Source organism: Hippocampus bargibanti, linkage group LG14 (genome assembly GCF_051943395.1).
Source record: "Hippocampus bargibanti isolate YZ-2025 linkage group LG14, ASM5194339v1, whole genome shotgun sequence".
NCBI classification, from domain to species: Eukaryota; Metazoa; Chordata; class Actinopteri; order Syngnathiformes; family Syngnathidae; genus Hippocampus; species Hippocampus bargibanti.
The window spans coordinates 17,470,659-17,484,551 of record NC_142747.1 but is presented as its reverse complement, the minus strand read 5'-3'; the positions used below and the strand labels follow the sequence as shown (position 1 = coordinate 17,484,551).

The 13,893-nt window shown below is 39.2% G+C and overlaps 1 protein-coding gene across 4 annotated transcripts in view; it reads left to right on the top strand.

Moving 5' to 3' along the window:
- plch1 (phospholipase C, eta 1) overlaps positions 1–13,893 on the top strand; it is a 66,930-nt gene that overhangs the window by 22,381 nt on the left and 30,656 nt on the right. For all 4 annotated transcript variants that reach the window (XM_089013886.1, XM_089013887.1, XM_089013885.1 and 1 more), the window contains 5 exons: positions 3,293–3,439; positions 5,624–5,867; positions 6,081–6,210; positions 11,738–11,908; positions 12,937–13,030. In XM_089013886.1, the coding sequence (XP_088870012.1) occupies positions 3,293–3,439; positions 5,624–5,867; positions 6,081–6,210; positions 11,738–11,908; positions 12,937–13,030 (786 nt within the window). The remainder of the gene's footprint in view (positions 1–3,292; positions 3,440–5,623; positions 5,868–6,080; positions 6,211–11,737; positions 11,909–12,936; positions 13,031–13,893) is intronic.

Below are 13,893 nucleotides of genomic sequence, written 5' to 3'. Positions count from 1 at the left end.
ATCTACCAATTGATTTATTGATTTATTTATGTATGTAGCTATCTAGCTAGCTTGCTATCTGTTTATTTATTTAGTTATTTAGCAATCTACCTATTTATATTTATTTATCTATTTATCTATGTATGTACGCAGCTATCTCGCTAGCTATCTTGCTAGCTATCTCGCTAGCTCACTTACTCGCTCGCTTGCTATCTCGCTAGCTTGCTATCTATTTATTTAACTATTTATCTATCTACCTATTTATTTATGTATGTACGTACGTACGTAACTGTCTGTCGATCTGTCTGTCTGTGTATATTTGTTTGTGTGGTTGCATGTTTGTGTTTATTTGTGTACCTATTTCTTTATTTTTTTGTATTTATCTATTGTTTATTTATTTCTGGGTTTATATATTTATTTTGACGCTGATGCCAATTTGGATATTTGGCAGAGTAAATCGTACAATCACAGATTAATCAGTCAATTGATTTAACAAATACAGTAAAGTCTCGTTATATCGATATCGGATATATCGATAGTCCCGGTTATATCGATACTATTTCTATGCACGCGCGGAGAAAATTACATGCAAACAGGGTCGGATATATCGATAGTCCCGGTTATATCGATATTTTTTCGGACTCCCTTGAATATCGATATAACGAGACTTTACTGTATATAATAGTACCGGTGTGTGTATATTAAATAAAACATGATCTCAGGTGTGCGATGAATAGCCCACCAAAGTAATTGTTGGCCCATCACATTGTTTCCACCTAAGATGAGGTGCATTTAAGCCACCAGGGTGTCATAATTATTGATGAGGAGAACGACGACGCATCCCAGTTACATAATGCAGACCGGATGGCTCTTTGTGGCCTGGCCACTTCATACCACCTGAGCATCCATTAGAGCTGGAGGGTTCGGTTGTCAAGATGGAAAAGTATGTCTGTACTCTGTAGGTTTCCAGTTTCCCCACTCTATTATGCTATTTGCTATCTTTTTTTGGAACTTCTCCTCAGTTCTTGGCCTTTATTCGTCACACAGTGGAGAAATTCACAATTCACAGCAGCAAAGAAAACATAGGAGTTGCAGTAAATAATTTGGGTCTTTAAAGGACAACCGACGTCACTTTTTTGTTTCTTAACTGACATCAGAAAAACGTTTTATAGCATCTAAAATACCAAAACACGCAGGATATACAACTTGCTCGTGATAAAATATACATGTGGTTGCATATACTGTCTGTCTGTCTGTCTGTCTGTCTGTCTGTCTGTCTGTGTGCACATACTCAACGGATGCCAGAGAATGAGAGCAAGAAACCTTGTTGTGGTCCACTGCAGTATAGATGTCAGGTTGCTCATGTTACTTTGAAGAAGGAACATAAGAGGGTGTCGTTTTCCACACTAATGTAAAAAAAAAATAGCAATTGGAATCAGTATTTAACTAATTCACTGTCAGACGTGCAAAAATGTGTCCGCTCCAGTGCCAGGGTTTTTGTCATTTTCACTCGAAATCCAAGACCCACAGAATATTGAGTTTTAGGATTACATAAACAGTCAATGAAGTGTAAGAAACCTTAAACTCTTTTCTTTAAAAAACTGAGTTAATTCCTAAATTATATGGACCTGGAGTTATATGAGCTTGAAATGAGGGCGGCTGTCCAAAATACAATGCAATGCATACATATTGGTTTCACATAGCGCTTTAACAACAAAATTGTGTTAGCTTCTTTTGAATCTTTCTTCTGGGGCTGAGGTTCTGTGCATCGACTTTGGAAAATGATATGCAAATGCACGACCTTATAACGCTCGGAAAAGACGGAAGCACGAAGCAGGCTTCTGATTGGCTGCCGTGCCGAGAATGCAAATTGCCAAACGAACCGAAATTCAGAAATTTGCAAACCGAATGACAATTTCTAAATTGGAATAATGTCTTCTGATTTCGAAATCTTCATTGAAACGTTTGCTTTAGTAAATAAAGACATTTTGTAAGTTCTAGGCCTGGCGGAAAAGTTGCACGCCCCGGGCTTCCGGGCAGACGCTATTTCAGACACTGCTTATACACTGGAAAATACAGTAATGTTTTTATGATGATGCCAATTTTGCAGTCTTTTACATCTAATAATCCTCATTCTTACATATTTGATTCCATACTTACTGTGTGAAATCGTAATCAGGGTCTTGATCTACGGCACAGGTGTCAAAGTCAAGGCCCGCGGGCCAAATCCGGCCCGCCACATCATTTTTTTCGGCCCGCGAAAGCAAATCAAACTTGTTAAATTCCATGATGATTGCCAAAATCTGAGCCAAAATTTCATATTTTTGGATATCAACCACAATAAAAGTCATTATTCTTGACTTCAGATTTGAAAACAAGTTATTCATTAATTTGCTGTGTGCTCTACATGTAATATTTGAAGGGATTTAAACATTCTAATGGGTTCCGCAAATTCATAACAGCCCTCGAGAGGAAACCATAACTACAATGTGGCCTGCGGCAAAAAATGACTTTGACACCCCTGATCTACGGCAAGAGTAGTGAAATGAAACAAAAAAAAGAGGATTACGGTCCCGTATATGGAAATACAAACACAATCCATCTGAGGCATGAAACTATCACTCTTTCCAGCCGCCGGAACAGAGCCTCGACCGTATGCAGCTTATGCTTTTTCTGTGGGGAAATGTGTTTTGACTTGCCGCTGTGATTTCTTTTTATTCTATTTTTTTTTTAGTCACCAATGCATACCTCAAAAGTATAGCGGTGTGCTTTAGATCACGGTGTACAGGTGGACCTAAGGGACGTTGGCTCAATGAATCCGAAGCGTTTGCATCCTCCTTCCTAGCCAGTCTGAGATGTTCTTCCTGTGCATCAATGACTCGTTGTTTCCCCGCTATGAGCTACTTTTCGGGCTCTCTCTCTTAGCGGATAGATAGCCTTGTGTTCGCAAACAGCAGCATCTCTGTGTGGGCTTTATACACTGACCTTGCCCGCATCCAGCGAGACAAATGACAAAGATAAATAAAAAAACACACACCTGCGCTGCCTTTTTGTGTCTTGCATTCAGTCACACTCTAATTAGGTTCTTATCGTGATCTATAAAATATGAAAATACAGTAAAGTCTCGTTATATCGATATTCAAGGGAGTCCGAAAAAATATCGATATAACCGGGACTATCGATATATCCGACCCTATTTGCATGTAATTTTCTCCGTGTGTGCATAGAAATAGTATCGATATAACCGGGACTATCGATATATCCGATATCGATATAACGAGACTTTACTGTATGTGTGTTTTTCCTTCTTCAGTGGAGCGATGCATGAGCGTAATGCAGTCCGGGACGCAGATGGTGAAGCTTAAGGCGGGATCCAAAGGGCTGGTGAGACTCTTTTACCTGGATGAACATCGCTCCTGCATCCGCTGGAAGCCATCACGCAAGAGCGAGAAGGCCAAGAGTATGTTTGCACGCACGCTCGAACAAACGCATGAATGCAGTCCAACAGCATATACGGTGATACCTTGGCTTACGAGCTTAATTGGTTCCCAGACAGAGTGTGTAAGGCGAAGTGTGTATCCCAAAAATTAATTTCCCATAGGAAACCATTAAAATGAGAATAATGCGTTCCCAGGTCCCCATAAAACATAATTTTCTACTTTCTAATTTTCCAAGCCTTAAAACGTCACAGAATATACCTTATTTTATTTATAATAAATGTGCTATGATATTATAATTAAATAAATAAACTGTAGTGTATAATAAAGTCGTTTTATTTACCTTTGTGATGGTCGTTGATGACTTGATGGAATGGAGTGGCCGGTTTCATCAGCATTAAGCACTTTATGAAGAACTTAACCTTCTTCTTTCACCATCTTCAAGAATGATCCCTTTTAGGTGCTTTCTCTGTGATAATTGTATCTAGTTCCTCATCAATTGTGTTCTATTTAGCTGGGTTGATAGCTTTTTGCATCAACTTATTGATGGGATATTTTAACCTTGCAGTCTACACTCTGCCTTTGAACTATCAAAGTGGAAACTCGCTCACTGTCGTCTGCCTGTCTCTTTAATGATAACCCCCCCCCCCCCTGCTGCGTTCTTGACCAATCACGTGCCTTTAACCGAAGACTGGGGGCGGGAAATAGAGGACAAAAACAGTCGGCTGCCATTTTGTTGTTAGAAGAACGGGCACATCACTCATTGAGGCAGCTCCGTGTATGAAAAAAGTTCGTATGCCAAGGTAAAATTTTCATAAATGTAACGTTCGTAAACCGAAAAGTTCGTAAGCCAAGGGGTTCGTAAACGGAGGTATCACGGTACACGCTGAAGATAATTGCCACTTCATTTGGTACGCGTGCATTGACAAGTCAAAATTGGGGGTTGTCATTTTCTGGTGAGATTTTTGTGATCTCCCATTTCACCTTAAATGGCTGACAATGTGTGTGCGTGTACATGTTGTTTACCAATGTGCAACTGAGAAGATTATTCTGGTTTTTCAGCATCAACCCACTGAGACGCCTATGGATGTGTACAAACGTTTAAAAATGGCGGTTTGCCAGTCAGCATAAGATAAGCCTCTTAAGTGTGTTTAGGAGCCGCAATTGTGAAATACACGTGTGTGCTCTGTACTTTCCAAAAATGTATATGTGTGGGATGTAATACAATGCAACCATATTTTTACTCTCAGACAAGATGGAATTTAAAAGATGGGATTATTCAGGGACTTCAAAATCAAATCAAATTGCTGTATCCAGGTTGCTTTATTGAGTGCATCCAATATGGCGCAATAGTAAAAATAAAAAAAACATGACTGCATGTATTTATTTATTGTAAATTTTAAAATTTAGTGCAGAGTAGCGTAGCACAAATCGTGATTCTTAATGTAATGCACTAGTAATTATGGCTGTATATATGTATACAGTGAGACTTCAACTTACGAACTTAATTGGTTCCCAGACAGAGTGTGTAAGGCGAAAAGTGTGTATCTAAAAAAAAATTCCCATAGGAAACCATTAAAATGGGAATAATCCGTTCCCGGGTTTCCATAAAATATACTTTTCAACTAAATAAGCCTAAAAAAACTACACACAACATACCTTATTCTATGTATAATAAATGTGCTATTGTATTGTAATGAAAGAAATGCACTGCATTGTATCATAGTCATTTTATTTACATTTGTGATGGTCATTTATGGCTTGATGGAATGGCGTTGGAGGTCGAAGGTCAAAGGGAATTGCTGTTTGGAAAGAGAGGTGCATTACATGCGGACTGTAATTAAAGAAATAAACTGTGCTGTAAAATAAAGTTTTATTTACCTTTTTGATGGTCGTTGATGGCTTATGGAAGGAGAGTCACCTTCCATAAGGACTGTTGCTAACTTAACCTCTGGTGCTGTTCGGTCGTGTGCTTCCGGCGAAGATCACTCCGCCAGCCGTGGTGGGTGTGTATTATGAAAATAGTGCTTATTATAAGGTTTAATTTTCATAAATTTGACGTTTGTAAGACGAAAAGTTTGTAAGATAAGGTGTTTGTAAGTTGAGGTCTCATTGTATGTATATATATATATATATGCTTTCTGTATTTGATGGTTGTAGCATCTGGTGGTACACCTTGACAAACTCAAATTTTCCATCCCCATCAGTCACCATTGACTCGCTGTACAAAGTGACGGAGGGCGGCCAGTCAGACATCTTCCATCGGCATCCCGAGGGCAGCTTAGATCCGGCGTGCTGTTTCACCGTCTATCATGGCAACCACATGGAGTCCCTGGATCTGGTTACGTCCAACTCGGATGAAGCTCGGACCTGGGTCACGGGTCTTCGATACCTGATGGCCGGCATCAGTGACGAGGACTCTTTAGCCAAACGACAGCGCACGCATGACCAATATCCTTTTCACATGTGGATCATGGCATACCATCGCAGCGCCATTTTGGATCCCCGTCCTCAGTTACTTGTAGGTTTTTTTGAGTGGTATTTTCAAGGCAGTGTGTTTTTATTTTTTTTTTTTTCATTTTCACTCCTCCCCCCTCGCACAACAACTCCACCCCAAAAAACTAGGTAATTCAGACAAATATCCTTAACATGTGATGTGGTGACGTGGATGAAGCAAACATTTGAAGAAGCCGATAAAAACGGCGACGGCCTGCTGAACATAGATGAGATCTATCAACTCCTCCACAAGCTCAACGTCAATCTCCCACGGAGGAAGGTCAAACAAATGTTCCAGGTGCGGTGAAAATTATTATTGTTATTATTATTATTATTATTATTGTCATTGTCATTATTATTATTATTGTCATTGTCATTGTCATTGTCATTGTCATTATTTATTATTATTATTATTATTATCATTATTATATTTGTCATTATTTAGTTATTACGATGGTTATTTTTTTCTATTATTATTCGTATTATTGGCATTATTATTATTATTGTTATTATTATTATTATTATTATTATTATTATTATTATTACTTTCGTCACTTTGCTGCTCTGAAATGGAAATGTCTCCACTGTGAGACTAATAAAGGCCAATCCAATTATTATTATTATTATTAGTAGTAGTAGTAGTAGTATTGCCATTATTGTTAATATTATTGTATTATATTATTATTATTGTTATTATTATCATTATTATTATTATTATTATTGTTATTGTTTTATTTTTAGTATTATTATTATTAGTATCGCCATTTTTTTTTCTTCAAAATATTAGAAACAGCTGTCCATATGCGGTCCTGACCTTTTACGTCACAATAATAAGCAATACGACTGAACATATTCATAGATATGAATGGGATAAAATGGAAACACAGGTTCTTTTTTCTGCCATCTAGTGGTCAATTATTTCATTGATTACTATGTCACAGGTGTCAGATGAACAAAAACACGTCAACTCATCATTTGGGACAATTGAGTTAATTTTAGAATTTCCTGTCGCACTTTGAGTACGAGTCATAACTGTCGGCAAACCTAATTTAATATTTTGACACAATACCGTCATTATAACTAAAACACTTCTATATCATGATGCTCTTTTTAAAAAAGTTTTTTTGGGGGGCAAAATGGGCTTTTTCAATATGCATGAGCGATTACGTGATCCATCATGCAATGAAAAGTTTTTGGTGATGGGAGTGAAAGGGGGGGCGGGGGGGGCGGTGAAACTCTGAGAAGAGCCTTAATTTTTAACAGATAAGTCACACCGCGCTAATGTCAGCGCTCCACACAGGACATTAGTGATGTTTCTGAAGAGGGTCACGCAGTGCTATGGTGCAACGCTAATGACCATCATCGCTCTCTCACTTTATTAGGAAGCAGAGCAGAATAGCGAATAGATCATTGGACTTTCAGTTCTGTCTTTTTTTTTTTTGACATTCTTCAATGATTTGTGTCTTCACTTTGGCCTGGTGATTTAAAAGGCTCACTTCTTGTCTAAGGGAGGGGGAAAAAAAAGAAGTTCCTTAAAAAAAGAATTGCCAGAAATTCTAGTTCCCAGAAATGACGAGAATGTGCACGGTTCCATTTATATCCTATCAAAATAATTATGTCACAGGAAACAGATAAAAAAAAAACAATAGCCGCGCGCTATTGTGATACAGTGATACCTTGGTTTACGAACCCCTTGGCTTACGAACTTTTTGGTTTACGAACGTTAAATTTATGAAAAATTTTACCTTGGCATACAAACTTTTTTCATACACGGATCTGCCTCAATGAGTTATGTGTCATTCGCGAACGAGCCCGTTCTTCTAACAACAAAATGGCAGCCGATTGTTTTTGTCCTCTATTCCCCGCCCCCAGTCTTCGGTTAACGCCATGTGATTGGTCAAGAACGCCGCAGTTTAGGGGAGGTGGTTGAAACATTAAAGAAACAGGCAGACGACAGTGAGAGAGTTTCAACCTTGATAGTTCAAAGGCAGAGTGTAGACTGCAAGGTTAAAATATCCCATCAATCAATCTTTACAAACAACCCGCACAAGCTGTCTGTACACTTGATGCAAAAAGCTATCAACCCAGCTAAACAGAACACAATTGATGAGGAACTAGATAAAATTATCACAGAGACAGCACCTACAAGGGATCATTCCTCAAGATGGTGAAAGAAGAAGGTTACGTTCCTCAACAAGTGTTTGATGCCGATGAAACCAACCACTCCATTCCATCAAGCCATTAACGACCGTCACAAAGGTAAATAAAACGACTTTATTATACAGTACCGTTTATGTCTTTAATTATAATACCATAGCACATTTATTATACATAAAATAAGGTATATTTGGTGTAGTTTAAGGCTTAGAAAATTAGAAAGTAGAAAATTATGTTTTATGGAGACCTGGGAACAGATTATTCTCATTTTAATGGTTTCCTATGGGGAATTAATTTTTGGGATACACACTTTTTCGCCTTACACACTCTGTCTGGGAACCAATTAAGTTCTTAAGACAAGGTATCACTGTACTTGATGTGCTTTGTGCACCAAACAACCCAGTATGGATATGATGAAAGCCTAAATATTTCTGTCCAAGGTTATCGTGGAGTTTGCATGAGGATTCACTCATTCACGGTTGCCGTGCCATGGTGGGATTAGTCGCCATTATTAGATTGGGCATTAGTGGGAATGGGGTCCCTTTGAGATCCAAGTGATATGAGGCGGTGGCGATGAGCTGTCGGTGCGAGGTGGTGGACTGGAACGAGCAGCGAGGCGTGCTGAGCGTGTCCTTAGGCAACGTGTGTGATGATATGAAAGGAAAGTTAGACTCAAATAGCCATTCCACACGGAAACAAAAGAACATTCTTTCTGGTCCAATAGTTAAAATGATGACGTCATCAAGGTAGAATGTAAAAATAGCATTAATGATTTAATATTGGACGCAGGAAGGGTTTCCGAAAAGGACAAAAAAAGCTATTTTTTTTATCCTCAGGCATAATTTTGGCTGAAAAGGGTTTTGGGTTGTGTGATTTGTTGCAATTTTTGACGTTACTGGTGAATGACAAATTTTAAAATTAGAGTAATTTATTCACTGCCATTTACGGATTTATTCAGGATTTCTTCCTGAATTTGTTCGGGTTTTTTTTTTCTTGGTTGGGGGCTGATAAAGTGCTGACCAGACCTCTGGCTATGTTTTTTTGCCTCCCACAAGGGGGCAGCATTTCCTTTTTTTTTTTTCATTTCAGAGGTTTACTCTCGCTTCAGCTGTTGTTAAAGCACTATATAAACCAATATGGATGTATTGCTTTGTATTTTGGACAGCCGCCCTCATTTCAAGGTCATATGACTCTCTAACTCGTATAATGTAGGAAATAATGATTTTTTCTGATGAAAAAAGAGAGTCTAAGGTTTCTTACGCTGAAATGAATGTTTATGTAGTCCTTAAAGGACAACGACACAATTTTTTTGTTTCCTAACTGACATCAGAAAAACGTTTGATAGCATTTAAAATACCCAAAACACGCAGGCTGATATTTTTAGTTAAATGCAAAACACCAATAAAAATGAGTTAAAGTGTCCCAAAACTACTTCAAAATGAACCCGGAAATGCCGAGTTTCAGAAGGTCCCGCCCCCTTGTTTGTGACGTCACGCCAGGACGTCACAGAATGTTTTGTTGTTACTCATCCAGTTATGAATATGATTCAAATAGTTCTGAAGAGGAAAGCATAAATGCTTGCAATCGATTAAAGAAGTCCTTCCGTATCAATTCGAGCCATCTGGACTCCAATGTAGCGTCCCAGAAAATGCACAAGATGGCGCCCAAAGCTCAGTTGGAAATGGGCTGATTTGTCTGCTGGGAATTTGTGTCAACTAGTATCAAATTGTAGTCTTGGTGCAACACACAACGATACACCATCGCGTTATTTATGTGTTTTCCTTCTAATTTCGCCATCAACACGGATCAACAAGTTTTCAGACCGAACAAAGTACCCAAAATGCATTGTGTGTCGCTTTCTCGGTCAGGGGCGTTCCCTCCGTGACGTCACGTCAAATCGTCACCAACTCAAACAAGGCTTCATGACTATTCAGCGCAAGTCTTAAAACGTAAAATATAGCTATATGCTGTGGAATTTTTGTAAAATACGCTCAGTAGAAGTCATTTGAAGTGATTTTACAAATTATGGACACAACTTGTGCGGAGGCGTCGGTTAAAAGTTAACTATTCAAACCTTAAAAGTCACTATTCAGTGGGTCCTGGAATTCGAATGAGAATGACAAAAACCCTGGCACTGGAGTGGACACATTTTTGCACGTCTGGCAGTGAATTAGTTAATGTTCTTAATGTATTTTTTAAGGTCACATGTGGACGGCATAATTGATTCTGAGATACAGTACAAAAGACAAGATAAGACAAGACAACCTTTATAGTACATGTATATGGCTCACAATGGAGAAATTCTCAATTGTAACATTCCAGATTGATATGGTGGAGTGAAAAACTTGACCAACACGATAGCTCTCTTTATTCAAGCTGCAAGTTTTTCATACCAGGACCTTAAGAAAAAGAAACCGCACTTTAACGGTTGAGTGCTTTGACCAAAGCGGACCTTTATCAAGCAGCAAGGCAAATGAAAAGTGGAAAGCACTCACTGATGCCTTAAATTGGATTGATGAGCCCTTGCGGATTGTTGCAAATTCACTTATGACTATCCTTAACATAAAGGTTAATCACCACCAAAAACACAACAGCGGTGAAGCTATCAGTTATCGGTGCTACAGACCAACCAAGCCTGCTGACAATCGGATACAAATTGCCCCCAAATCACTTGTTTTGCTGTTGATGTGTGTAACCCTTACCCGGATTAGAATAGGATTAGCCTTTCTTATTCTCGCAGTGGAGAAATTTACATTTCATAACAGGGAAGCGCTGAAACTAAGAGGAAGGGAAAAGAAGAAGTAGAAAAACAAAATACAGGAGCTGCTGTAAAGGCAGCCACTCTTGTGGCGCCATCTTGAAGTCGAAACAATAACAAAATAACAAATAATGTGACACAAAACAAAAGACACAGACAGTCATTCAACCATAAGCACTTTCTGCACCCTCTTTGGTGTACGAAGCAGTTCTAGATGAAATAGGAAAGGATCAAAGCATCCTTTTCACCAGTGGATCAGGGATATCATGGTGAAATGTGCACGTCTGCTACAAGCTAAATGTTGAAAGCCAACACGAAGCTGTAGAATCCGTTGACGAAAAGAGATTGTCTCACATCTCCTGTCCCACGTACTGTAAATCCGCGTCAATTCCAAGCCGCGGCATTTCCATACGCACCGGTACTCTACGCTGATGCTCCTTTCTTCTTCTTATTGGTGCAAAAAAAGCACAATCGCACCAGAGCTGTCCGGAGATGACAGTCAAATGGCACTGTAATTCCTCCTAAATCAAAAACAGTGCTGGCATATTCATGCTGCGGAAAAGGCGCAACCGCTCAGCAGAGTCTCCTACTTGATGAATGTCGTGGTCAAAAATGCTGAAAAACAATCCGGATCCGTTCCACAACAACTCAAAGTGACAAAAGATCTCGCCAATATGGCTGCATACTCGGGCGCCATCTTGAACTTCTACCAATACTACCAACTTTATGATCTTAATGCATTTTGAGTCCTGTCAGAAGTGTGCTTTGCTCACATGGTGAAAAATGAAGTCATCAATATGTCATGCCTTGCAGCATTTATGGACTGACTGACGTGAGTATCACCCCCCTCACCCCCCACCCCCAACCCTACTCTACCCCCACACCTTCCACCTTTCCCACCCACCCTCAGGAAGCAGACACGGATGATCAGCAGGGTACGCTTACGTATGATGAGTTCGCCGTCTTCTACAAGATGATGTCCATGCGGCGGGATCTCTTCCTTCTGATGATGGCGTACAGCGACAGGAAGGACCACCTGACGGCCGACGAGCTGGCTAACATGCTACGTAGCGAGCAAAAGGTACGGGTTGGGTGCTTATGGGATGTTGAGATCTGCGACACTGCCTCTTTAACGCAATGTTTGATTGACAGCGATTAGTCAAACAGTGTTTGGCTTTCAACCTAAATCTAAAAAGGACTTCACAGCTGAACTAAAAATGTGGTCAAAACTTCACTAACACACCATCCATGTTGGCTTTGTAAGTCAGTCCATGGCATTTTGTGTTATGTCAAAGCTTTAAACTTGTGAAATGGCCACTTGGATTCTGCAATTTGAGCAAAAATGACAAAAAAACTGGCACTGGAGTGGGCACATTTTTGCACATCCTCTGGCAGTGAATGAGTTAAAGAGCAGCTAAATCGGCTTACTTTGAAGTGGAAGTGGAGTGGTTATTATTTCAGTTCATAGACGCAATATTTCACATGCAGACAAAAGGTTAAGCCGGTTGAAACCTGTTGCTAACCAAAACAGCAGCACTCCTGCGATTAAGTAGTGCATTCCTATTGCGTGTTCAAAATGTTTCCTCTTAACAATACAATACAATACATATTGATTAATATAGCACTTTAACAACTCACAACAACACCCAATTACAACTACGATATAAGTGTCCTTGAGAGCTTTGAGAGGCGCTTGAAAATAAAATGTATTATTATTATTATTATTATTGTTATTACAGTAAAGTCTCGTTATATCGATATTCAAGGGAGTCCGAAAAAATATCGATATAACCGGGACTATCGATTTATCCGACACTGTTTGCATGTAATTTTCTCCGTGCGTGCATAGAAATAGTATCGATATAACCGGGACTATCGATATATCCAATATCGATATAACGAGACTTTACTGTATTATTATTATTATATGTGACTGTGTAAATGGTGATTTGCTTTTCAAGGAGACTAGTACTCTTCAATTCCTTTTACAATCCAAATGCGTTGAACTAAATGCAAATAAACTCATACATCCCAAAATATGATCCTCAGAAACGTTCAAATGTGCTGCAAATCACGTTTCTTTCAGCTTTTTTTTTTTTGTCTCTGCAGATGGTCAACATAACTCCAGAATACGTGGCTGAAATCATTGACAAGTTTGAAGTGTCTGATGAGAACAAACAAAAAGGTGTCATGGGCATTGAAGGTGAGTCTTATGTTATGTTTCTGCATGAATAATAATGTATCCATACACTGCTTGGAAAACGGCTCAATTTTAATCGGCTGCTGTGTGTGTTGGAGCCAAACTCAGCCCTCATCTTGCAGTCGGTGGAGGACACCCTGAACCGGTTGCCCGCCAATCACAGGGCACACAAAGACGAAAAACCTTTTGCACTCACACTGAGGGACAATCTGATGTGTTCCATTAACTAATTCACTGCCAGACGATGTGCAAAAATGTGTCAACTCCAGTGCCAGGGTTTTTGTCATTCTCACTTGAAATCCAGGACCCACGGAATATTGTGTTTTAGGACTACATAAACATTCATTACATACTTAGAAACCGTAGACTCTCTTCTTTCTTCAGAAAAAAAAGAGTTAATTCCCAAGTTATATGGGTATGGAGTTATCTGAGCTTAAAATGGGGGCGGCTGTACAAAATACAATACAATACATACCAGTTATTTCCGGGTTGAGTGAAGCCCTGCATAGCTATCTATTAGCTATCTATTAGCTAGCTGGCTTTCTATTCGAGTTAATTAGCTATCTATTAGCTTCCTATTAGCTAGCTAGCTTTCTATTTGAGTTACTTCCGTGTTGATGAAGACCTTGCTAGCTATCTGGTAGCTATCTATTAGCTAGCTAGCTTTCTATCCGAGTTACTTCCGGGTTGAGTGAACGCTGGCGCGTGTGGCTGCCGCTGCTCACCCACAGAAAAACGGATCCTGTGACTGTAAAGTGACCTGGAGAGTTTTGAAAGGCGCTTAAAAATAAAATGTATTATTATTATTGATTTCTGCTGAAGCTGTAACAAAGCACAAACATGGACACAAAAGGCAAATGCTACCC